The sequence below is a fragment of the Pieris rapae genome, chromosome 3 (assembly GCF_905147795.1).
Source record: "Pieris rapae chromosome 3, ilPieRapa1.1, whole genome shotgun sequence".
Taxonomy (NCBI): domain Eukaryota; kingdom Metazoa; phylum Arthropoda; class Insecta; order Lepidoptera; family Pieridae; genus Pieris; species Pieris rapae.
This window is the reverse complement of record NC_059511.1, coordinates 2,222,659-2,248,151: the sequence shown is the minus strand read 5'-3', so window position 1 is coordinate 2,248,151 and position 25,493 is coordinate 2,222,659. Positions and strand designations below refer to the sequence as shown.

At 32.7% G+C, this 25,493-nt stretch overlaps 1 protein-coding gene across 1 annotated transcript in view; it reads right to left on the bottom strand.

The window, feature by feature from the left end:
- LOC110991541 (membralin) overlaps nucleotides 1-25,493 on the bottom strand; it is a 98,990-nt gene that overhangs the window by 48,907 nt on the left and 24,590 nt on the right. The window contains exon 9 of the mRNA XM_022256919.2: nucleotides 1,441-1,573. Coding sequence (XP_022112611.1) covers nucleotides 1,441-1,573 — 133 coding nt within the window. The remainder of the gene's footprint in view (nucleotides 1-1,440; nucleotides 1,574-25,493) is intronic.

Below are 25,493 nucleotides of genomic sequence, written 5' to 3'. Positions count from 1 at the left end.
ACTATGTCTATTGCAAATTTTTAAATACATATTAGACAAAAAATATATTATTAGATAGTGTTTGCAAAAAAATATTTTTGATGGATTGATTTTATATTAAATTTATTTTTATATAATTTCTATTGAAGAATATATATATATATATATATATATATATACACAATAAAGATAATAAAATCTCGGGAAACGTGGTGACGTGACATTATATACTTAGGACTGGTAAAGAGCTGACTCTAAAATGTTCAATATATCATATCATATATATCAATATGATATGCATACCATATCCACTGTTGCATATCTGAACAAACGGTGCGATTTAATTCAGTGAACAGGTAGCGACATTAATGATGCCATACCAATACACTAATTAATAACGAGTCACACATGAGCAACTCTCAATAAAATGGCAGTATATGTCAGTTACAAACTTTACCTTTAAAAAACCAATATCATTTTTTTTAAATAAATGTTAAAATCGACAACGAGTTTTTTTTATTATTATAAAGTTGAGCTTATTTTAAAACACAAATATATATTATACGCAAAAATATATTATATATAAATAATATTTATCTCCGGTCTGGATAAAGAAATAATTTTAACTAAAGTCGTCTTCGGTCTCTTTCAGTCAAGAGTTTGTTTAATCTGTGATGACTTTAGTACTTTATTATGAACACTGACTGATTCGGTTTAGGTAAATTTATTATTTAAACAGTAACTGGTCGCACTGTTGTCTTACTTAAGTGTGTACAAACATTGATGCGTGACTTTTAAACGCAGCATACAAGCAAAAAGAAAGAGATGAATTTTACTTATAGAATGTAATTATGTAATTTGTTGAGTTCTTTGTAATTTTTGTAACTAAACAAATTGTGTAAATTTTCGGACAGATGCCTAAATTATTCCTTGTCATAGGAAGCTACGTAGTCATATTAACACTGGGTACTGGAGCCTCTTCACAGGAAGTGTTTTCTTTTGGATTTTGCCACTAATATCGACCCTTTTCCTAACTCCTCTACTTCTTTTTTTAAGTAAAAGTTAAAACTATTAATGTGTTAAGCCTTGTTCCTTTTCCTAAGCTTCTTCTTTATTATATATATTATTATTATTATAGCTCCTAGTACGTTTGTCGTTGTCCTAATTTATAGTATAGTCCTAATATAAATTGTGTGCTTTTGTTTGTTTTGTTTTGCTTTGTATTATATTTTCTTTTCAGTGAAGCTATTTGTGGATATGTCCAATGTATTTATTTTATGATTTACTTGTTTTTACTGTATACAGATGTATCTGTTTAGTTTCCGTAATAAATAAATAAATTATAACTGAAATCGCGCGGAATACAAATATCAAGTATTCATTATTATAATAGCGCTTCTATTATAGTCTCATATGTTCTACAAACAATGTTATTTTCAGTACATTATGTGATTTACTTACCGAAGCCAGTGGCGTTTGGCGATGGCTGTATGACAGCATATGGCATCATACTGGTCTGCTATCCACACGATAATGATGATGTAGAACGCAGTTGTTGTGTCGTTGAAGAACTCGGACATTATTGCTTCCATTCCTGTAAACAAAGGAATAAATATGATTAAATAGTTTATGTTTAACATTATTAAACATTGAGTAAAATTTTCTATTTCTTAAGGGTACTTCTATTCCAGGTGGTGTTAAAATTCCACTGGTTCTATGAATTTCACTTGAAAAAAATGAGCTACGAGAAAACTGCTTCATGTGTGCTACGGCGTAGCGTTACTATGATAAAATTTTTTTCGAGTTGCTTCGGTTTTTTTTAATGCTAGCAAGTTAATGTGTAAACAACACACTGATCTATCAATATCATAATAAGTATTGTGAATTAAATACACTAGCCATTGACCGGATGTTAACATTATTTACTTTCTTATAAATTTAACTACAGTCAAAACCGTTTACAACAACATCGTTTAGAACAACATACCGGTTATATTAACCACAATCAAAGATCCCGGCTGAATTGGCAACGTTATTGGCTGTTCCGACTATCGGTTATTACGACCAAATATGAGCACTCCCTTCGATGACATCATGCAGATATATAACAGATTTTGAGTGTATTTAGAACTAAAACTACCTACATATTAATGTGCAGTCATGTATCGCATCATAATAAATGGTAGTTCTCGTGTGAAACCGTCACTAGATACCGGCATCAGAGTCGTTAATAAAGCATTGACGTACGTATAATAGACTGCATTCGAGTAACAAGATATTAACTGACCTACATTCTGTATATTGAATGTATTTCCACTAATTAAGTAAGCCGTTTGAACTGAAACAAATATACCAACGACATTTTCTCTTTTTTACGTAAAGAAACTCTTGTTAGAAAAGAAGAAGACTCTCTTAAAGACATCTTTCTGCATTTATTTCTTAGACGGTAGGCTTATTTAAGCGTACTTAAGAAATGTTTAACATACGCTTTCAATGTCTCGATTTTGATTTGACATATGAAAATTACATTATGTACGCACAGCTACAGCAAAAACAGTTTTTAGCCTTTGGAAACAAGAGACATTTACATATATGATGACTTGGGTACAAATAAAATATTTATGAGTTTGTATCAAACTTTAAATGGAAAAATTTAATAAGAAACACTCGCTTAATAAGACGTGCAATAGTTCGCTGCACCGCAATAAATCGCGGGTCACATGTGACTACCCGCACTGGTGTCGAGTGTCGCTAATTAGCTGCCGGCAATTACGTTGTAACGACCGAAATCTGAGCTACCAGCTACCCTCCATTCAAGCGAATTAGGTCTTCACGAGCTTAGAAAATCTGACATATCTTGTCTTCGCATTAATAAGAAAGTCTTGAATTTAATAATACCTTTTGTATCTGCATTATAAAAAAAAAACTATTGTAGGGTAGACTGTTGATAAATGAATGTTTGGATATAAATATGAATTAAAATAGTTTGTATGACAAAGGATTTCTTTTTAATCACAATTTGATCGCTGTCTATTTTAATTTCGGCAACTTGTTATTAGACACCAAAGGACAGTTCCAAACACAATTTAAATAAAAACTAGCCGAACATATTCATAGTGGTTGATCCGCAAACTCTCAGACAATCCGAATGTGTCAGGGGCATAACTCAATATAACCGGCAACTGGCCGGCGCCGGAGCCTTATTTGCATTTTGATGAGGGCCGACACTGATACAATAAACACGTTAGAACACGATCCGAAGCCGACATCCGACCCGACGACGTTTAACCGGATCGCTCATAACTATGTTCGCCCAATTAATTCGCACTTCGAATTACGCACGCCATTCGCACGCCGTGAATACAAAGTAGATTTTCGAATTTCGAATGTGAATTAATAGATTCTAAGCTTCACCGACACGACTGAAATGTCAATGAGCCAGCAAAGCTTAGAAAACAATTGGCTTAATTAGCTGTGAGGAATTTGAATATTACCTTATGAAGATCTATTATTTCAATGTTTCAACCATGCGCTGTCATTTGGGAACAAAAATAGATGTACATAAAAAATATACGTCACAAAGTCTTAACATTTTAAATTTAACTTTATAGCTTTTTCCTAGACTGAGACCCTTACCTAGTGATGTATACATTTTCGATTCCATCTTGTATTTTAAAAAGGCTTACTATATAGTTAGCGATTATCTAGTTGATAAAAGAGCCTGGGACTAGTGCTGGGCAGGCACTTCTAATTAATTTGCTATATTTATTTTAAAATAAGTATTGTTTGATGATTTGCTTTTTAAAAGAGTACCGAGAGTTTTTTTTTACGCCGGCTTTTTCTCTCGGCCTACACCCTCTGTCTTTTTTGCCGATGAGAAGGGATGCCTACAGGTTTAAATTTAACGACGTGGAATAAGTGATATCTTATGTTCCATAATAAACGTATTTTTTTATTGTAGTGTTAATTTTCACAAATTTTCACATACTTTTTAAATATAAATCATAGTGATAGTGATATTATTTCCTAATTTTAAGATGACGATAATAGCATAAGTGGACCCAAAACAGCAACAAAACTTGCTACTTATATATCAAACGCCGTGTTTATTAAAGTTTTCAATCATTTTGCATCGCCCATGATGTTTCGCGCGTGCCGTTCACCCATCCGGGGCGATCTTAGTCTTGGGACGGAATTAAAATTAATAGCGGGCCGGCGGCACGTCGACCGGCCCCGGACAGGGCGAGCCGGGTGTAATTTGTTTACTCGTCTCAGTGCGGATTATGTCGCAAGCTACTCTGAATTGTTAACAGCCATGACTTTCAAACAGTACCTACTTTTGGGCAGTCTATTTTTATGTAGGTGTTCTGTCACAGTTGTAAGTTGGCTATTAGAAATAGCATATTAAAATATTTAACTATATCTTAAATAGGATTATTGATTTTAGTCTTAAATATTTCCACTTTTAAGCACAGAAGGCTAACCTATACAAAACATGAATGCCTTTTTGTCTATAAGCAATAAAAATAAATAGAGACATAAATCTGTGGACTATGATTTTATTCTTCAGCTAAATAGTGATAATAGTATCCTTCTAATCCTTTTAACTCCTTAATTGTTGAGTTGTTTATTTAATACGTATACCAATTTCAAACAAACTTTATTATACTTACTTAGAGAGAAGTATTCTATGAGAAATATATAGAATAACTGTAGTGATAAGACTGCAAGGTGAAAGAGAAACGCACAAATTGTTACTTCTTACATCCCGAGGTTTAATCAAGGGAGACACCCGCCGCGTCCGGCGCTTCCTTCAACTTGGCGCAAATTGAGAATAATGGTCTGAACACTATTTTAAGGATTTCAGTGGAAAAATTCCGAGATTATTGTACCGGTTTTGTTTAAAACGAATAATTTATCTTAGGAAGGTTTTATTTTATATATTCTAAATCAACTTAGTTCCGACGTTATGAAATATTATAGAAAAATCGCACGTTCTATTTATATAATTTATGTATTACGAAAAGGTGGTAATTTTTTACCTTAATACACACCGGCTCATAATTAATAGTAAAGACTAAACATTTTATACATATCGCACCAAACAGTTCTCCAGTGTGCTTTGGTACGGAAAAATGGCTCAAAACATATCGATTCACCAAACACATATATTGATTGCGTACACTGTGAAATTCAGCATCCTTTCTACCACTGACTGATTCTTCATCTAAATAAATATCAATACATTTTTAAATAATTTCATCGACTATGTTAACAATGCTTTAATGTGGTCCATATAGAAAAAAATAGGCGTAAAACAGGCCTAATATTGAGTATTAATGACCCACCCTGTGACGTATCATTTCGGCTAAGCCATGCACTGGGATCCGTCTTTACGAGCTCGTTAGTGCCGGTAATCGCGTTGCAGGAGCCGGATTACGCCTGTGCATTATTAGTGTTTTTATTGATTCACTCGGCTTCTGTCGTAAAGTGAGATTATTATTCCGTTTCATCCCGTCAACAATTTAGCGTAGATTTACATTGTTATTTCTAACATAAATATAAAAGCCTCAAATAGCTATACACGTGTTGATCCAATAGTATTCGGGAACTTGTGTTTTAACTTATAAAGCTATACCGTATACCTATAGCTTTGTTTCTTCAAATGTAATGTAAAGAAAACTCTAGTCTAGTCTGTGACATAAATTTTATAATTGATGAAAAATTAACTAATTGAGATAATATTTAAGTACATATAATAATTTAAAGATATCTCCGTATGCCATTTTGTAATACCTTTATAATGCGTAACTTCATTAAAAAAGTCAAAAGTTAAAATCATTTATTTATATAGGTAGTACAATGTATACTTATGAACGTTAAAAAAGATATTTAATAAATGCATCTTATTTTACTTTTTTCTGCCAGTTCTCAAATCAAGGGCGTGAAACGGAAAAGAAGAACTGGCAATAAACTCTGCGCCACTCTTTTTATTCGCCAAGTTTTTTGTTTTACACAATGTTTGTAAGGAGCTGTAAATATTACACCATGTTCCACATAACTCCTCAAGTAATTAACAGTTAATTCAAAATATTAAAATAAATTAAACACAATGATTCGTCCTCTATCAGCAGGAATGAATGAAAATGAATTTGGCCTTAACGCTGAATTAACCGACTGTACGATGACATACAAAACCAACAAATTAACTCATAGTAAGCGTAAATTTATATCTTTTAGTATACCAAATCTATTTAAAGATCTGTCCGTATTTATATATACATATTTCAAGTGTCACATAGTTGGTATTACCAGATATTTATAACACCGACTTTATAAATCATTGAACAAGACTAGTGAGGACTTTTGACGAAAGCTTTAGCAATATGGAAATAACACTCACAAAAATGATAATAAATATATGTAGGCGAACCTTTAGTTTGCAACTTAATTACATCGATAACATCATTTAACGACGGCTAGGTGACTGGCGGAATTTCGCTTGATATTTAGTACTCATTCCGTTTTCATTATCCATTTACCCACTTAATGATCTGGATCCTGGGGGAGTGATTCAATGACTTGGTGTCCCATAAAATTGAGCTTTGGCGTGACCTAAACACTACATTGAAAAAGCTAATAAATTAGTCTTCAATTATCATTAAGTAAATTGTTTTATAATATGCCTACCTATCTATAATTGATTTTAGAATCGTTGTTTTATGCACATTTTTTGTAAATTAACATTTTAATAAGTTATCAACAAACATGTTGGCATCCGTATTAAAATTTAAAAAGAAAAACAAAAACTGGTAATATTGAAACAATAATTTGTTAAACGACTTCGAAAACTGAAAATCAACTTTACAAATAATCTAAATTTTTATTTAATCCTATTATTCGAAACCCATAGTTTTTGAGTGCGATTTCCGATGGTATTTGTACCATTGTATATACCTTGTCAAAACATGAATTAAAAAAAACAATATTACATGTAACACACGTTCCAGAGAGTCTTGATTATCTTAAGGCTCTATTATACGCTGCAAGAGGCTAATACCGTTCAGAAAGCTCTGCTACAAGGACGTCATCTCATCTCAAATTTGTATCGGATGGAGTCTCGACATATGCATGTTAATAAAGCCTATTGTGTCTCGTCTGCAGATTTGGATGTGGGGACAGGCTATTTTGTCGGCAGTCACTATTCAAAGCGCTCTATAGACAGTTATGGAATAATAATAATGATCTACAACCTTATTTTGGATTTCCTCTGCGGGATCATTTTCTTTTAAAGAGTTGTGGTCATACTTTTGTGTTTGATACATTATGTCCTTTTGAATATCAGACACGCCGATTTCTTACGATCATCAACAGAAACACACAGAAAAATAAAGCCGTAAAAAGAACGCATTGTGTGACGGTTAAAATTACACCACTAGACTACTACGACCACAAAAATTTGAATAATATTTAACAATTACCCACTCTGTCGAATATTGTTTTTCATAATATCGTTTAAAATTTCTAGGCATTCTATTTAAATACTGCAACATTATTATTCACGTACTAAATATATAATAACTTGACAAGGAAATGGGAGTAAATTTGATTAAAATGGAAGCCAAATTATTTCAACCATACAAGAGTGTCCTATTGATCCGTACTTGAACAAAGCAACAATTTCGGAACCCTTTACTTCATCGAACGCCCATTAACAGTTTATTAATGATTTATATCAAAGATTGTCCAATGTCTTTTAAACCAAACCTTATAAAGATTATAACCCCACGATCATGTCTATTCAAAATTAAATGTACCCCTGTATATCTTATACACTGTTTTTTTTTTGCATTTATGAAATATTTTATAAAGTATGAGTGTTGTTTTATGACGTACACTTACGTAAAACATATTTTGAAAACTTTGCAATCAGTGTACTCTATATTTTTTTTTAAACTTTAATATTACAACCAAAATAAGACAGAGTTGTGGTGTAATGCTATCTACATATATATCTTTATCTTTATCGATATTATGGCAACAACATTAATGCTACACATTTAGGTATTAAGAATTGAGTTCCGTTATTAATTGAGTAGCTTCTTATCGACCCTTGGCGTTGAAACAAGCTCTAAGCCAATCGTGAGCCGCTGAAGAGGTTAATTTGATAATCCGCTTTATCATACTGCGAAAATGTGCTTTTGTAACTCAGATTTCAACAGCGGTAAAATATATAAATCAAAAATAATTAGTATTAAGTAAGCCTATTTCTTACACATATAAAAACTAGTTCGATTATTTTAGTTAGGATTACTATACTTAATTTATTATTCTTTATTACTAAAGATGTCATATAGAACATGGTGTAATGGATGCAGCTCCTTACAAACATGGTGTAAAAAAAATTGGCGATTAAAAAGAGTGGCCTTGATTTGAGAACTTGCAATAAATGTAAAATTAGATTCATTTAATATTTCTTTTTTTTTTGACGTTCATAAGTGTACATTATGTTACCTATATGAATAAATGAATTTTGACTTTGACTATACTTTTAATTCAGAACACAACATCATAAAATACATTTTAAAATTGGCATTGCAATTAATATTAAGAAACGTTATAAATTATAGTAACACATATTACATTGCAGTGACAAAATAAGTGCCGTCAGCCCACACGATTAGCAAAATTGGATCACGATATCCTCCTAATATCGACCACAATATTAACAATTCGGCGAGTCGTAAACCGAAAAGCACGCGACAAAAATTACGACACACGAGTATTGCAGTTTAATTAAGGTGAGAGTTCAATAAACCGTTAGAAGTGGATCAGTGTGACGTACGTACGGGCAGCCATCCCCCGCGGCCATGCCTCGCGGTCGAATCAACATTTGCCCACGGATCGAATTACCGTAGCGTAATTGATTCAACGTCCGCCGGCGCGCCTTTTTGTCTGTCGCTCGGGAAAAATGCAAAATCTGCCACTAATTCAATATCCTACATTTTAGCGTCCTGTTAACTTCCTGTGAAATTTAGGCGGAATATATAAGGAATATTTATGACTGAATCACAAAAAGTCTGACAGAAATCCGTTGTACAAGTTGAATTTTAAATTGATTAAATTAACAGTTCTTTAACATAATATGAATTATATGTATTATTAAGTGTTTAAAACTTAGCAAAAAAACAATAGAATCCTTGATACGATGAATTAAAAACGAAAGAAGGTATTTGCCTCATTACTCAATACGAAGGAATGCCACAGTAATTATTAAATTTAAAAATTTAAATAACGGTGAAAACTTGCAACCTAAATAACTTATTTTAATTAATTAATATATAAATATATATATATATATTGTCACTTAGTTTCATATGTGTATTTTGTATGGTTATAATTATTGTAAAATGCTGTGATGTAATTTGGTTTCAGATTTTCAAATGTTGTTTAGTTTATAATAACTGAAGGATTATGGGTCGTTTATCAAAGAAACGATAGTAATTAGCACAAATATAACTTTTATTTGGTAAGAAGATGAATGACAGCAAGAACACTTAGTTACAATCATCTTCATATCTAGTGTTGCCACCTAGTTAAATTTTCAAAAACTATTTTACTTAAATTGCTCAATACTCCCACTAAAATTTAAACTAGGTACAAATAAAAAAAATAAACTCCTACTGAAATTATAGTTGTGAAAAGAAAAACAAAATGTGATCTCTTAAATAGATAAAAGCTTGAGTTGGTAACGCTTTAGTTAACATATCTGCTAATTGACTGTTACTAGGAATATAATTTAGTTTTATTACACCCAACTCAACCTTTTCCCTTATAAAATTAAATTTCACATCTATGTGTTTGGTTTTCTTATGATAAACAGGATTGCTAATTAACTTAATTGCACTCTGATTATCAACATACAATGGAACAGATATAATATTTTCACCTAAATCTAATAATAATTGCTGTAACCATAATATCTCTTTTGCAGCTTCACAAGCAGCTACAAATTCTGCTTCAGTTGTGGAGAGAGCAGTAGTCTTCTGTTTCTGGCTACACCATGTTATAGGTCCCCCATTCATATTAAAAATATAACCTGTAGTAGACTTACGCGTATCTACATCACCTGCAAAATCTGAATCCGAATAGCCAGTGAGATCACTACTTTCTCCATAACATATACATAAATCTTTAGTATTTATTAGGTATCTAATAACACGTTTAATGGCATTTACATGTTGTTGACTTGGATCGTTTACATATCTACTCAAAACATTTACAGCAAAAGAAATGTCAGGCCTTGAAACAGAGCTCAAAAATAACAAGGACCCTATAGCTTCTCTGTATGGAAAATTAATAATATTTTCATCCATTTTCTTTGAAATAACAACATTTACATCTGCAGGGGTACTGGCAGAATTTGAATCACTCATACAAAACTTCTCTATTAATTTTTCAATGTAATCTCTTTGATAAATACAGATACAATTATTTACTCTCTCTATTTCCATTCCCACAAAATATTTCAATTTTAATTCTTTTATTTTAAATGTTTGTTTCAAATATTCTATAACTCTTTTAATCATTGAGGAACTGGAAGAGACTACAAGTGCATCATCAACATAAATTATTATGAATACTTTCACCCCATTGAAAATACCTACATAAACACAACTGTCAGCCTGAGATTGCACAAAACCATATTTTATTAAAAACTCAGTGAATCTTCTATTCCAACAACGAGACGCCTGTTTAAGTCCATACAGTGATTTATTAAGTTTTAGGATACAATCATTTTTAAATGAAATTCCTTCTGGTACTTCTATAAAAATATTCTCTTCCAAATACCCGTTCAAAAAAGCAGTCTTTACATCAAACTGTTGAATTTCTAAATTATATTTAGCTGCAATAGAAAGGATAATTCTTATAGAGTCATATCTCGTTGTTGGAGAGAATATTTCTTGATAGTCAATATCTTTTATTTGATTAAATCCGCGTGCACATAAACAAGCTTTAAACCGTTTTACCTGATCATTTTCATCCTTTTTTATAGCAAAAACCCACTTTGTAGTAAGCGTACGTTGACCAGACCTCTCTACTGGAGTCCAAGTATTATTCTCTTCATGTGCAAGCAATTCTTCATCAATAGCTTTCAACCAGTCGTTTCTTTGTGGACTTTTCATTGCTTCAGCATACGTTTGTGGCAGTGACAGTTCAATTAGGTTTGCTTCAAAACGTCTATTAATCCTTGGTCTCAAATTTATGTTGCTTTGAATTAAATCATCATCTAATTCTTGAGAAGGTTCATATGTAGGGTCATTACTATTACAACTCAACATGGTATCTTCATTCTCTGATGATGAAGTTTCCACAAGAGTATCCTCTACATTTGTTTCTTGCATTTGATTTTGTTGTCCTAATGTCTTCACTTCATTGTCAATGTATATTTGTGTAATATTCTTCCTTATCTCTGGAACATTATGTTCTTCAAAAATTACATTTCTTGATATTTTAACCTTTTTGGTTTCTGGATTGAACATCCTGTAATTGTTATTATCATACCCAATTAGTATCATTTTCTCACTCTTTTTGTCAAGTTTAGTTCTTAGCTGATTAGGAATATGGATATATCCAATACTTCCAAACACCTTCACATGGCCTATATGAGGTTTGATGCCGTTCCATAATTCAAATGGTGTTTTCTTAGGAGTTTGGCTGGAGGAAGTCCGGTTTAATAAATATACTGCACAATTCACAGCCTCAGCCCATAATTCCAGTGACACATCCCTTGCGTACAACATTGAACGTGCACTCTCCACAATGGTACGGTTCTCTCTTTCAGCACGCCCATTTTGTTCTGGTGTATATGGCGCAGTACACTCATGAATTATACCTTCTTTGCTGAGATAGTCATTGAAGGTTTTATTCACATACTCTCTTCCATTATCAGTATGCAATATTCTGACACTATGCATGTACTTATTTTTGATCAAAGCATTGTATTTCATGAATATGTCCATCACATCACTTTTATGTTTGACAAAATATACATGCCTGTAACTTGTAGCAGCATCCTTAAATAATATAAAGTATCTCATACCTTGGATAGATGTATGACTCATAGGTCCACAGACATCACTATATACAAGGTCACCTGGCTGTAGTTCTCCTCGTATAGATTTGTGAAATGGAAATCTGCACTGCTTTCCATATGCACATGCTTCACAAACAAAATCAGTTTTATCACTGTTATTCAGTTTCAAGCCTTCTACCACATTATCAGCACTCATACTCTTGATTTGTTTTAGGTTAACATGTCCCAGTCTTTCATGCCACATTTTAATGTTATTTTGATCACTTTGAACTAAGTTACATGTATCTGAGACCACAGCTTTAATTTTCAATTCGTATAAATTATTTTCTGTTATTGTTGCACACATTACCAAGTCATTTCCTTTGTAAATGAATGCACCAGAGTCTTTCTTGATAATGATATATGATTTACGCATTATCACACCTTCTGAGAACAGATTTCGTCGCAAATTCGGAACATACAATACATCATGTAGTTCACTGTTCTCCCACTGTCCATTGACACATCTCTTTATTAACACCTTGCCAATGCCAGCCACTTCCACTGATTGTTTGTTTCCTAATGTCAATGATTTCTGGTTACATTCCAATAGTTCTACAAAGAACTCCTTTCTATAGGTCATATGTGCAGAGGCACCACTGTCTAAAATCCACACATTGTCTTCAGCTTCATGGAATTTGGTTTCTACATTAAACGCTAACAAGTCTGCACCTTCCTGTTGAGGTTTTCTATACTTGGATTTCTTTGGAGCACGACATTCTCGAGAAAAATGTCCTCGTTTCCCACAATTATAACATTCAAATCTGTGTTTACTGTTTTTATTTTGATTTGAATTACTAGCATTTCTATTCAGCTCACTTTGTTTTGGGCTATTTTTACATCCTTTCTTAGCCACAAGAAGAGCGGTTTCTTGTTCTTCTTCACACTGTAAACTAGCTTCTTCATCTAACAAACGAGCAGTGAGATTGACAAGAGTCTGTTGCTCTGGATCCAAAGACATCCACGCTTGACGGAGTGATCTATACTTATGAGGCAGTGTTCCAAGTATTTTTGTTATCACAGCCATTTCACTAATACTTTCGCCACTTTCTTTTAACTGCTTGGCCAATGATTCCACTTTAGAAATGTGTTGAGCTACACTGTCATTTGTAGACATTTTATACTGATAAAACTTTTCATGGATCAACATTTTACATAATTCACTCTTCTGTTCGTATATTGATTCAAGTTTTGTCATTATTTCCTTAGCAGTTTCACAATTTTCTATTAAAGTTATTTGTTTAAAGTCCATCGAAGATGTTATAATAAACATGGCCATGCCATCATTCTTTGTCCATTCAACATTATTTCCAGCCGGTTTAGGCACTGAAATATCAATCCCTTTTGCTTTTAGGGCACACTTTATCTGGAATTTCCATTGCCTAAAGTTATTTCCATCAAATTTTTCTAAGTTTATTGACCGCATTGAATCCATTTTGAGGTTATTTTGTCAATTTCTTCACAATACGATTGTAACTTTTTCTTTGCTATTTTTCTTAAAACTTTCAATTGCAGAATCTACTGGGCCCATAACCTGAAGGATTATGGGTCGTTTATCAAAGAAACGATAGTAATTAGCACAAATATAACTTTTATTTGGTAAGAAGATGAATGACAGCAAGAACACTTAGTTACAATCATCTTCATATCTAGTGTTGCCACCTAGTTAAATTTTCAAAAACTATTTTACTTAAATTGCTCAATAATAACTATATGTATCTAATCAATCTGTTTTTTGTTTCTGTACCTAAAATTAAAAAAAAAACGAAATTACATTTCACGTTAAAATACAGTTACATTCACAATTGTAATATTTCTGCTCGAGTAATCCGAGCGCATTACAAAATTATCCGTCCATACACTTCCAGCCAGTGGTTCAAAGAAACGGCTCCACACCTTCATACATCAACCGACAAATACATCAAATTGAGGCGTACCGCGCCCATTCGTACAAGTGTTCACTACGTGCAATTGAACAGCATTCGACGTGGAAACAGATATACAAAGGTACAGAAACACTCACATCGAGACGAAAACACTTCTACCAATTGAGAGATATGAAGAGATGCAAACGTATCGAATGAAAATCGATATTGCAAATAAACAGTATACAGTAAGTATACTGTTTATTTTTACTGTATACTTACCGTATACTGTTTATTTTTTTATGAAGTTACTGCTATATTCCATGAACATAGTAAGTTATTAGTACAATTAGGCCAATAAACATTGTGTCATTATCATTCTCGCGATACTCTGTATACAACGACATATGACAACTTGGATTTATAGAACATGGGAGGCTCATCTGATGTTAATTGATACCACCCCATGGACACTCTTTCTAGACGGAATGCCAGAGGGCCCGCGAGTACTTTGCAGAAAATTATTTGAGACTTTAAAATACCGTAATACTTATCAATTTATGGTTAAATTTTATGGTAAAAATTTATAGATTTTTTTTATTGAAAACCTAACACAAGAACTAATCATAAATGTAATTTAGATAACATTTCAGAAACGGTAGAATTTTTATAAAAAAAAGGCATAAACGGGCAACAACGGACGAAGTGCGACCTCACTTTTTTTTGCAAGTCCGTTGCCGGTCTTATAAAATAAATCAGTGACACTACAACTATTTTAGGTCTGCACCTCAGATTTTTGTATCCGTTTCATGATCTGATTTGACTTATAGGAAAATAGGTGATCAGCCTCCAGTGCCTGACACACGCCGCCCTCCTTCCTGTCCTTATGATGATTTCCTCCGCCGTTCGAAACCGGGAAATGGTCCTACGACCTCAATGATGAGAATCGCACGCGAAAGCCACTAGGCCAACACAGCTCAATACGAACATAATACTTGTTGAATCAAAACTTTAAACATTTTTTAAGGTTCAATATTAATTTCGCTATAATACAAATCTTAAAATAATATCTCACCCAATGGACATTTAATTTATACGCAACATACCCGTGTTATTAGAGCATAATATTAGCTTTACGTCCTTAGGGACAATGATATAACGTTCATATTGGATTTATAAAAGATTCGAAGTAATATTTCGAAATGAAAAACAACTATTAAATCACTTGGGAGAGGCCAAGCAATATTGCAGTATTCGATTTAAAACTCGATATAAAGTATGGTGATAAAAAATGAAAACACATATGAACGGAAATTTTTACATTGTACGATTCCATCCGATTCCAGATTAAAATTGTGATTATATTTTTATACCATCTGCGATTTATAGTGAGGTGGGTTGAATAATAATAAAGAAATACACTTACTAATTTTATATACCTATCAGTTACAAACAGAAATACAAAAATTACTCAAAACGCACTTCACTGTTCTTAATAAGATTAATATACACAGCATTTGAAAACTTGAACTAAAATACCAAAATTGTAAAAAAATCTTTCTTTTTACAACCTTTTTAGGTCTGAGCCTCAGATTTCTATATCCATGATTACTTGTTAATCTAATTGACAAGTAGGTGTTGCCAAGATCTAAAGAGGTTGTAGCGCCACTGATTTATTTATTATTTTATGTTCCATTCAAATAAAGACCCAAATTCACAGACATGCGGCGCAAGATAATCAAAAATTGTGCGATACACCGGTAGGTTCCTGCCAACACGGATGTAGCCAATTTACACAAACTGACTTAATTCTTCAATACCCAACCCCACTTAGAGGCTTTGAAGCGTAATTGACGCTTCACTGCATTATATTATGCTTCATTTTGCTGAGGCTTTGACGGAGCTTAACCGGAACGTTGACATCGTCTTAGCCGATAAAGGTTTTAATTATAGACTCAATTCTCTTAGTTAATTGATGTTTAACGTCATATCGTGGTCGCTATTCAAATTCTATTATATAAATTCGATCAGTCTTTGCTTCGACAGTCGCCTTCTATATATATATATATATATATATATATATATATATATATATATATATATATATATTGTTATATTTGGGGCCTTTTTCATATAAAAACAAGACGCAACCAGCTCATCTGAGATTTCTGTATTTATATTTCTAACTTAGATTAATTTAGCATTTTGTCGAGGTGTTTTTAGTGGTTATTGTTCATCCAGTCTCTGAATAGCAGAGATTTTGGTGTGGGTCCCATATACACCTGCATTTTTTTAGGGCAGGGGATGCGAAAATGCATTTCCACCTCGAATATAAAAAAAAACAAAAAAAAAACTAATCTAGCATTCTGTGCCTGATACACGTCGTCAATTGTAGGGTCTAACACATGTTTCACTTATTTTTAAAGAAAACAAAATAATTTGTTCGAGCCGTGATTTTAACGCACGACTTCAAGGTTCATAACACTAGCTCAAGAAAGAAAGAAGAAATGTTTACTACTTTCCAATTCTAACTGACTTTTATATGCAATTAGTGAAACTAAAGAGGAAAATCCTTTGCAGTAAATACAATACAGAAAGATCAAATAACTCCGCTTATATATTTACATAAATATATAAGCAAAGTGCGCGTTGTTAGATTGAAATTCGATCTTCTTGACTAATTACTATAGCTGCAGGGTATTCCTTGTACCAGTGTAATTCTCCGTAAAAGCATTAAGTAGCTGTAGAAGAGCTAAATGATGAAGCTAAAATATATTTCTTTAGTAAATTATTTCAAATAAATCCCATTTTTAAAAACCACTTTTAAACTTTAGAATTACGCAAGAACCCAAAATTACGATATTAAAACGCATAACGCATTGGTTTAGACACATAGGTTTGTACTTATTTATATCAGAGAACTATGTTATAATCCTTAGGAAATACATGGAAATAGAAAATGCAAAGATGAAACCACTGTGTCGACATTTAAAAAAGGAATACGAACAAAAACTTAAGGAAGCGTTGTAACCGCTTTAATTTTACAGTTAGCAAAGAACTTGTTGAATGTTTCGGACAGTGAATCCGTAGCAGGCGTCAAAGGGCGGAAGTTGTTTTTTAAATCTTTCTCTTCCGAGCGCATCTCATCTCTGGCTCGAGGGAACGAATGTTCCATCTAATTAACCTTATCATAAAGCGCTGCTATTGCCTTCTTGCCTCCAGTTAATATAGGAAACATGTAAAGCTCTACGGAAATAAGATATTATAAAGGGATTATCTGAGCTACGTAAATAAGCCAATATTAAACGTAACATTTAGGTCTTTTTAGACCAAGTTTTTTAATTATAGCAACAAGCTTCATGTTAGTTATGAATATTAAACTTTACAAAACTCTACTATACTTCTCTTCTGTCACTTTGTAAATAATATCTATTAATTATTAAAACATCGTTGCATGTACAGAAATATAATACACCTTTATCGAGCTTCTTACTCAGGCAACCACTGTGAAAAAAAGTTCAGCGCAAAAAGTGCAAAAATACATAAGACATAATCTGTTTTGTCTTTCTGTATTGTCTAAGTGTTTTGTTTTATAATATGTATGTTAGTTGTTAGATTACTAATAATTCAATAAATTATTTAAACAAAACTAATGGAAAAAACAAAGCGATTAAAAAGATATATCACTGTGATCAGGATAATATTTAAAAAAAAAGAAGAAGTGAATGACGAACATTTTAGATCAGTTAAAATCTTTTATTTTTATTCTAATTTTGTTAAACTTAAACTAACCTAATCTCTGTGTGCGCTTAGTGAGCGTAAGACGTTGAGCGTAATCCATATATTCTTTGTTAAATTAATTTTGTTACACACTTTACTTTCAAGTACAATTTGAAAAATACACCATTACTACATTTATTGTTTTAATTTACATCCTCGACATAAAGATTTTGTACATACCTAAGCAGTTTCGAAATATGAGCGTATATTCATTGTATATTTCGATATGAATAAAAAAAATATACCGAAATTTTGTAGAAAGGTGCCATACTTATATTGTTTTCTTGCGAGTATCAGACTGCAATCCACTTAGCAAGATTAAGTCGGACGGCAGGTTTACACCTCGGAACGATACTGCATCGGACATAACATCACTGAATCCATGCCACAGTTTAATATAGTACAGTTGCTAAATGCTGTTTGTAAATGGTCGGCAAAGAGCGAGCCCACGGCGGTAACACTGAACATCATTCATATAGGTGACAGAATGTACACTTATGGACGTCAAAAAATACATTAAATGCTTCTAATGTTACATTTACTGCCAGTGCTCAAATCAAGGGCGTAGAAAGGAAGAAAAAAAACTGGCAATAAACTCTCCGCAACAAACAACGTTCGTAAGAGCTGCAACCATCACACCATGTTCCACATGACATCTTAAGTAATATATTTGTTTTAATTGTATATTTTAGGTGGCAAAAGCAAGAACCTTTTGTTTTACCTACTGTATATACTGCCCTATTTTACAACCTTTTTACAGACAAATAAAACTGAATTTATGCACCTTTGGACTGTTCTAAATTAGGTAAATTGAAAGCTTAACACCACAACCGTAGATACAGCTATGAAAGTACTGATCACTATTACTAATAAAGGGTTAACTGTTCATGCACTTCATACTGTTATACTCATAAACATGACGGTATATTAATGACTACTGTATTGCAAATTGAAAGTTAAACCAGGCTACGGCGTAGAGCCCGCTACGAAAGTACTGGCCAGTATGTACTAGTAATAGACAGTTGGAAATATACTTTTTCATTCATACTCGTTTTGACTATTGTTATTTTATATATAAAATCGATATCGCACATCACATAATGAAAACTATAACTAAATATCTAGTTTGCAACGCAATCCTAAGCGTCTAACTTCTTCTAACTTCCGTGGTGACATTTTACAAGAATTCCACTAATTAGGACCTAGAAACAGGTTTATCCTAATTCATAACTTTCTTTAAAACTAAAACAATCTAAACTAGGGACATAAAGTTCTTGCAGTGAAAGAAGGGTGAACTTTGATCTGATATAAAATTGAGCGTCTGGGAGTTTCTATCTGCGGTGGATTAATACTTAATGAGATATGAGTCTCCCAAAGTTTAGGATTTATATGCTGAGTCATAAAAGAGATTACGCTCTTAGAAATAATATTCTAATTCAATGCATATTGTTTCAAAGCTTAACAATCAGAAAATTAATTAAAATTATTCTTTTAAAACATAAATCTTAATTTTAATATTCATAATATAAATCAATTGAGCATAGTAAAACACATAAGAAACGTTGAAAAATTTAATAACTAATTAATAATGTTAGCATTTAACAAGGCTTCACACACAATAGCGCTTTGAACATTCTCTAAACGTTTAAATCGACTTATAACTTTGCATAACACAAATGCGAACGGAACAATAACGATACGTACTTATTGTTGAGCTCGATTCGATTGCACAAAATCCGTGGAAATAATAAAAGTATCAATGGCACTCGACTTCACTCCAAGTATCGACAGTCGACAAACAATCACCAAGTTGGGTAACTCCCGCTCCAGACACTAACTTATTACAAACTTACTTCGACATTCAATTTATAAGAAGCTTAAGAAGTAATACCGCGTTAGATATTGAACTATGATTGACCTCTACTTCCGAACTATTGCTTTCAGTTCTTTTGTTCAACGGACGCAGATAGTGGTTCTATTAACTAGTGGCTTGTTTCGGCTTCACATTAATAATAATTATTTACCTATGTTACTCAGGTATAATGTAGCATTGAGGTTTAATTGTCACAAGTGTATTAATCATTTATTTTGATAAAATTTGTATAGATATATGTATAATATGCATTGCGTTGTAAAATATAAAACTTACATTTATAGTTCAGTGAAAACTTAAACTATTATAAAATTTAAATAAATGTATAAAATACGTTAATTTTTAATGTATTATTAAACAAATTGTTCGCGCCTGCAAGTATCAATCATCATACAACGAAATAACTATAAACAACTGATTAGTCTTTCGTACTATACATTTTATGGACTATGGAATGCCGTTTTTCTCCGACATATTAATAGATGCCGTGACAAAAAACTTCCACCTAATTTTATGGCCATTTGTTGTGAATAAGACTTGTCTTTCATTATTCCAGTCGTTATAACCAGTGTCAAGTACAACTTGTGAGATGCATCAATCAAACTTGTTTGACATTCCTAATTTGAATTATTTTACATCAATTAACAGTAGCAAAACTTTCGCTTCGGAGATTTTAATGAACGCCATATTATCGTATAATCCTAAGGGCCTGTTTCACAATGTATGGATAAAGTGCCAAATAGCTATGCAACACATAAACTATTCGAAAGATAAAAGTTCCAAATAAGATACTTCGAATTTCATGACGTATAGCGCTATCTGACAGTCGTGAAACGCAAAAATACTATTTATCATACCAATAAGTAACAAATAGCTTATTTGGAACTTATCCGGACATTGTGAAACAGGCCCTTAACGTAAAATGCTATATCTAATCCAGGTTGCTGATTATGTGTTGAGTGCATTAAACACGTGCCGAAGTGGATTAGCTAGACGTGACCAGCGGGGCGCGATGTGACGCCAAATTACATTTCATGGTGCTACAAGGCAGTAAAAATGGTTGTTACTCTAATTTACAGAGTACTTGGCGGAATTATTCCGTTCTTAAGGCACGTTTTATGATTTTAGATAGTTTTAGAGTCTAAACATTCAGCCGTCGCTCGTATATTACATTTTTATTTAGATTTAAATTCAACAATTTTGTGGAGATAAAACCAAAGTTAAAATTATAGTTACCTATCGAAACTCGGTAACAAACCTAAAAAATTATTGGCCTCATACACGGGTGATGTAACCTTTTAATAGTAAATATTTCAAAGCTTAAACATAATGTAAACAATTATTTGCTTAGTCTTTCACTCTTAAATTTTAATTTATTATTCTCGGTTCCAATGTCCAATAACATAAGTGTCGTTGAATTTAGGAACTCTTAAACAACAAAGGTTTTTGTTAATACAACACCGCAATCCCTCAAGGTGCCCCTAATGTTATCCTAGTTATAAGGTCATGTTTTAAACAATTTAAGCCAGTTGTTACCCGGCTCCAAACAAATTGTCTTATTTGACCATCTCCATACAATCCACCGAATTTATTTCCTTATAAAATGGGGCTAGAAATTCGAAATTTAAATTGTTTGATACGATACGCCAATATACTTTCCCAACCGTTCGATTAAGCGTCGAAAAATATCAAAAACTGCATAATATAGAACAGTGACAGCAAATTGAATGAGGCAGGCACGGCGTAGTGTTTACGTGTCTCATCAATCATCCCTCGTGTGGATTTCATTTTAATGCGACGTCACCGTCTCGCGGCCGCCGCGTCATCCCGCTGCCATCCATCTATTGTTTCAAAACCTCACCCGAATTTCGACACATAATTAGCTTACACTATGGGTATTACACATAATACCTCAGAGAAACGAATTTCCACGTATATTTTTAATAATATGCAAGCAAATAAGAGGAAACAAATATAAAAAAAAACACAGAAGAAACTGAGATATCAAACAAAAATTTAAGTTTTAAGATTTACCTTTTTATATATTTTTTTAATTTCAATAACAAAAATAATACTAAATACTAATTATATTAACAAATACAAGACAGAAAAAATATATTATAAATTTCTAACTTTAAATTTAATACAGCTATACATATATAATTAATTTAATAACTATCCCTATTATAGATGGACAAAGATGCAAGGGTTACTTGTCTTGTAACCTAATAATAATATATTGAAGATAAGAACTATAAACCAAGTATTAACTTCAACATTGAAGCGATTGACAAAATTCACGAACAAAGAGTTATAACAATCATTTAGACAAATGTAATCAAATGGATTATGCCCTATAACAGAAGTGGAAATGGGCGAGGCACACAGCAAGATCCACTTTAAAGATAACTTTATGGAAGAAAGAAAAAGAGGGCACCCCCAAAAAAGGTGGCTAGAAGAAATAGAAGCTTTAGCAGGAAGCGAACGGAGATAGAAAGCCATAGACAGAGTCAGTTAGAAAAAGGCGGACTCTTACCCGTGAAGGTGTTCCGTGTTCCGATAGGTATTGAAGGTAGCCGGAATATATGATAACAAGATAAAAATAATGTCAAAATTCTAAGCTGTATATAATTATTATTTTTTGTCATGATTGGAAATTAAACGGGCCCTTATTAATACTCAAATCACATACGCTTTGTTCTAGGACATATAATAAAAACGCAATCAAGCAAACTTTAAATGCAATAAGTAAACAAAACGGATTCATGCCTCGTACAGTAGTGCAGGGATTACGCGATTGATAGCATTATAACCCGTCACGGTTAGCAAATACACGAAATTATGCAATATTTGCCAGTTTTACACCAACTATTCATAATTCCATGACATTACAATTATAATTAATGTCAAAACAAAATAACAATTGAATGCAGGACGCGCGTGTGATTGGGTATTGTTTCGTTCAAACCGGCGCTAACAGTGTGCAGTATATTCGATTCGAATCCAATTTTCGGTGGCCGACCTGAGCGCTACCTATGCAGCTATCTATTAACATTCAGCGTTCGCTCCGGCGTACGTGCGTGCCCGTACGTACGTGATGCTATGTGTGCAAACAAAAACACAACTGAAATAAGCCCGCTCGATGTTGCATCACCTTCGCTCCGCTGTTATTATTTTTGCCCGATGAAATGCCAACCCTGTTTGTTTTACTTTGAGATGTCCCTGTTGACTTTATTCGTAATCCCAGTATGGAATAGGCTGCTGCGAGTTGAAAAGAGAAATCGTATGAAAGCACACAGATGACAAAATTTAATCTGAAGCTAGGGTAATTGAAATGTCTACGAGTTAGCGGGACAGTCGAGTTGATAATAGGAGATTATTAAATGTGCCGATCTTTGGGATAAAAATCTTTTAGTTGGTCCATTAGATTGATTCAAATTAAAAATGAATTCAAATTCTCAAGTTCTTATCACTATATGTTACGCTCTTCTAATAGATGGAAATTCCATATTCCATTCCATTTCATTTCACTCATTCTTCTTAGACATTCGTTGAGGACTTCAGGATATTCTCCTTATCTTGCATTGGCTACCTCCCTATCATTTTTAAAACTCTTCTACATAAACACTTCTATTTTGCTCAATAACGACTTTTTTAATTTGTGTATATCATTTTTTTATGACATTGCAATTCATGAATCAGTGAGCTTTTAGCTTTTATTTTAGCTGTATTATTATAGATTAAGCTGTGTGTGTGTGCTAATTGTATAATTTCCCAGTTTTACTTGTAATTTGGTTTTTGTTGTTTTGGTTGCGATACTCTACCCTAATATTTATTTTTTAAATAATTTTCCATACTAGGGTTACTTGGAAGTGATCGCTTGTTAGCAATAAGGCTTGTTGCCATCCCTTTTAATGTTTATATTATTTGATTTTTAATGTATCGGAATACAAATAAAATTGTAAATCATTATTCAATTAAAGTTATCGAAAAGCAATAAGCTGTAGCTGGAAATATCTATGATAATATTCACATATGAAACTAATACTAAGGGGTACTGTAGTTCGTGGTAGAGTCATTGCGGTTAAATTCGAAAGTTATCAGATGGCGTAGGAATTCGTAGCGATATTAATCAGACATACGATGCGGGCGCATACACGTCCAACTTTCAAGATTAGAATTTCAGCTGGCTCCAAGCAATAATTGAGTAAGCAACTGTGTATTGGACAAGACGAATTCGTTTACGGAACATGAAATATTTGTACGAAACATGAGATGAGGAACACAATGTCTTTATATATAGAAATGTAACTTATATTTTTATTTCAATGTATGAAATTGCTTTTTATAATCTTTTCCAGTTATTCATTCCCGATTGATTGTTGTAGTATAGTTATGTCAAATTATATACTGGAGTAAAAGCCGGCAACGCACTGGCATGCTTTTTAGCATTCAAAGACGGTTTAAGATGACAACAGTTAAAATAAAGAATATAATAATATATATATAAAAATACTCTAAATTTACATTTACTGCCAGTTCTTAAATTAAGACCATACAATAGACGGGAAGAATTGATAAAAAAATCTCCCCCATTTTTTTTACAGTAAATTTTTGATTGAAACGTATTTATCTTATATTATATTTGTTTTTAATGACAAAAAAACAGATTTACTACATCGGCGTCAAGCTCATAATATAATGCAGCGAAATTCAAGGGGATATTACAATTATTATCAAATTGTAGCGCTAAACGCTACGAGTGTTATAAATAAAATTTATCGCAAAAAATAGATTCCAAATTCATTACTTAGTCATTCAATTATTACTATCATTCAAACACACAAGAAAACGAAACGAAATCTTTAAAAATATTAGATCTAAACATCCCGATGTGTATTGAATTGAGGCAACGACTCGGAGAACAAAGCATTTGTTATATACTCGCTAGAAGTTCGTATAAGGTGGAGCGAAGGTGAATTCGCTAAAATAGGTCAAAAGTATTTGTAGAATCACAAGAAGCCTGTGGAGTGGGCGTTCGGCGTCTGCTTGGCGCAACAGGCGCCCCGCCCAGGCATCAACAGGCGACGCCCGGGTACTTGTTGAATCGACTGACCTACTAACGTAAGACATAGTACACGTATCGAGCCAGCGAACCTAACGACGCTAATTGGAAGAGCGAACCGAATACATTACGTATACATGAAGGTTTAACTAAAACACGGCTATTCAGCAACTGACGAAGCCTTTCACATGCAGTGCGCGGCGGAATTCTTAATTTGAAATTTCACTAAATTTTTTCAAAATGCTACACAATTAATATGATAATGAAAATACCCATTACACAAAGGAGCCTTATATAGGCTTATTGATAGTGATGATTTTAATTTATACCCAACAGTAAATGTGTTGTTAAATATTTAAAACAAGGTGATAATTATTACATATCTAGTATTGTTTTACCAATACTGACACCACCGAGATCATAAAACACGGAGCCATTGACAGACTGCCCACACACCAAATTGTTGCCATACAAATTGTCAAGTCGGATATATTTCATTACACCATTTGACCTTTATAAAACTAGAAACATCCCTTTTATGACGACTTCGTTGCGAGTTACTACTCAGACGTGTAACTATTTCAATTAATGCACATCTACAAATGCATACCAGGAAAATGTACGATATTTTAACAAACTCATTTTAGTCGGTCATTTGTATTTTTCCAACAAATTGATGCTTTAGTAACATTAAATTTTAATTTGCTTATGTACAAATAAATATTAGATGTATGAAAGTGATATTAGCAGATTTCGTGCTTAAGTGCTTCTGATCTTTACGATTGAACCTCAAAT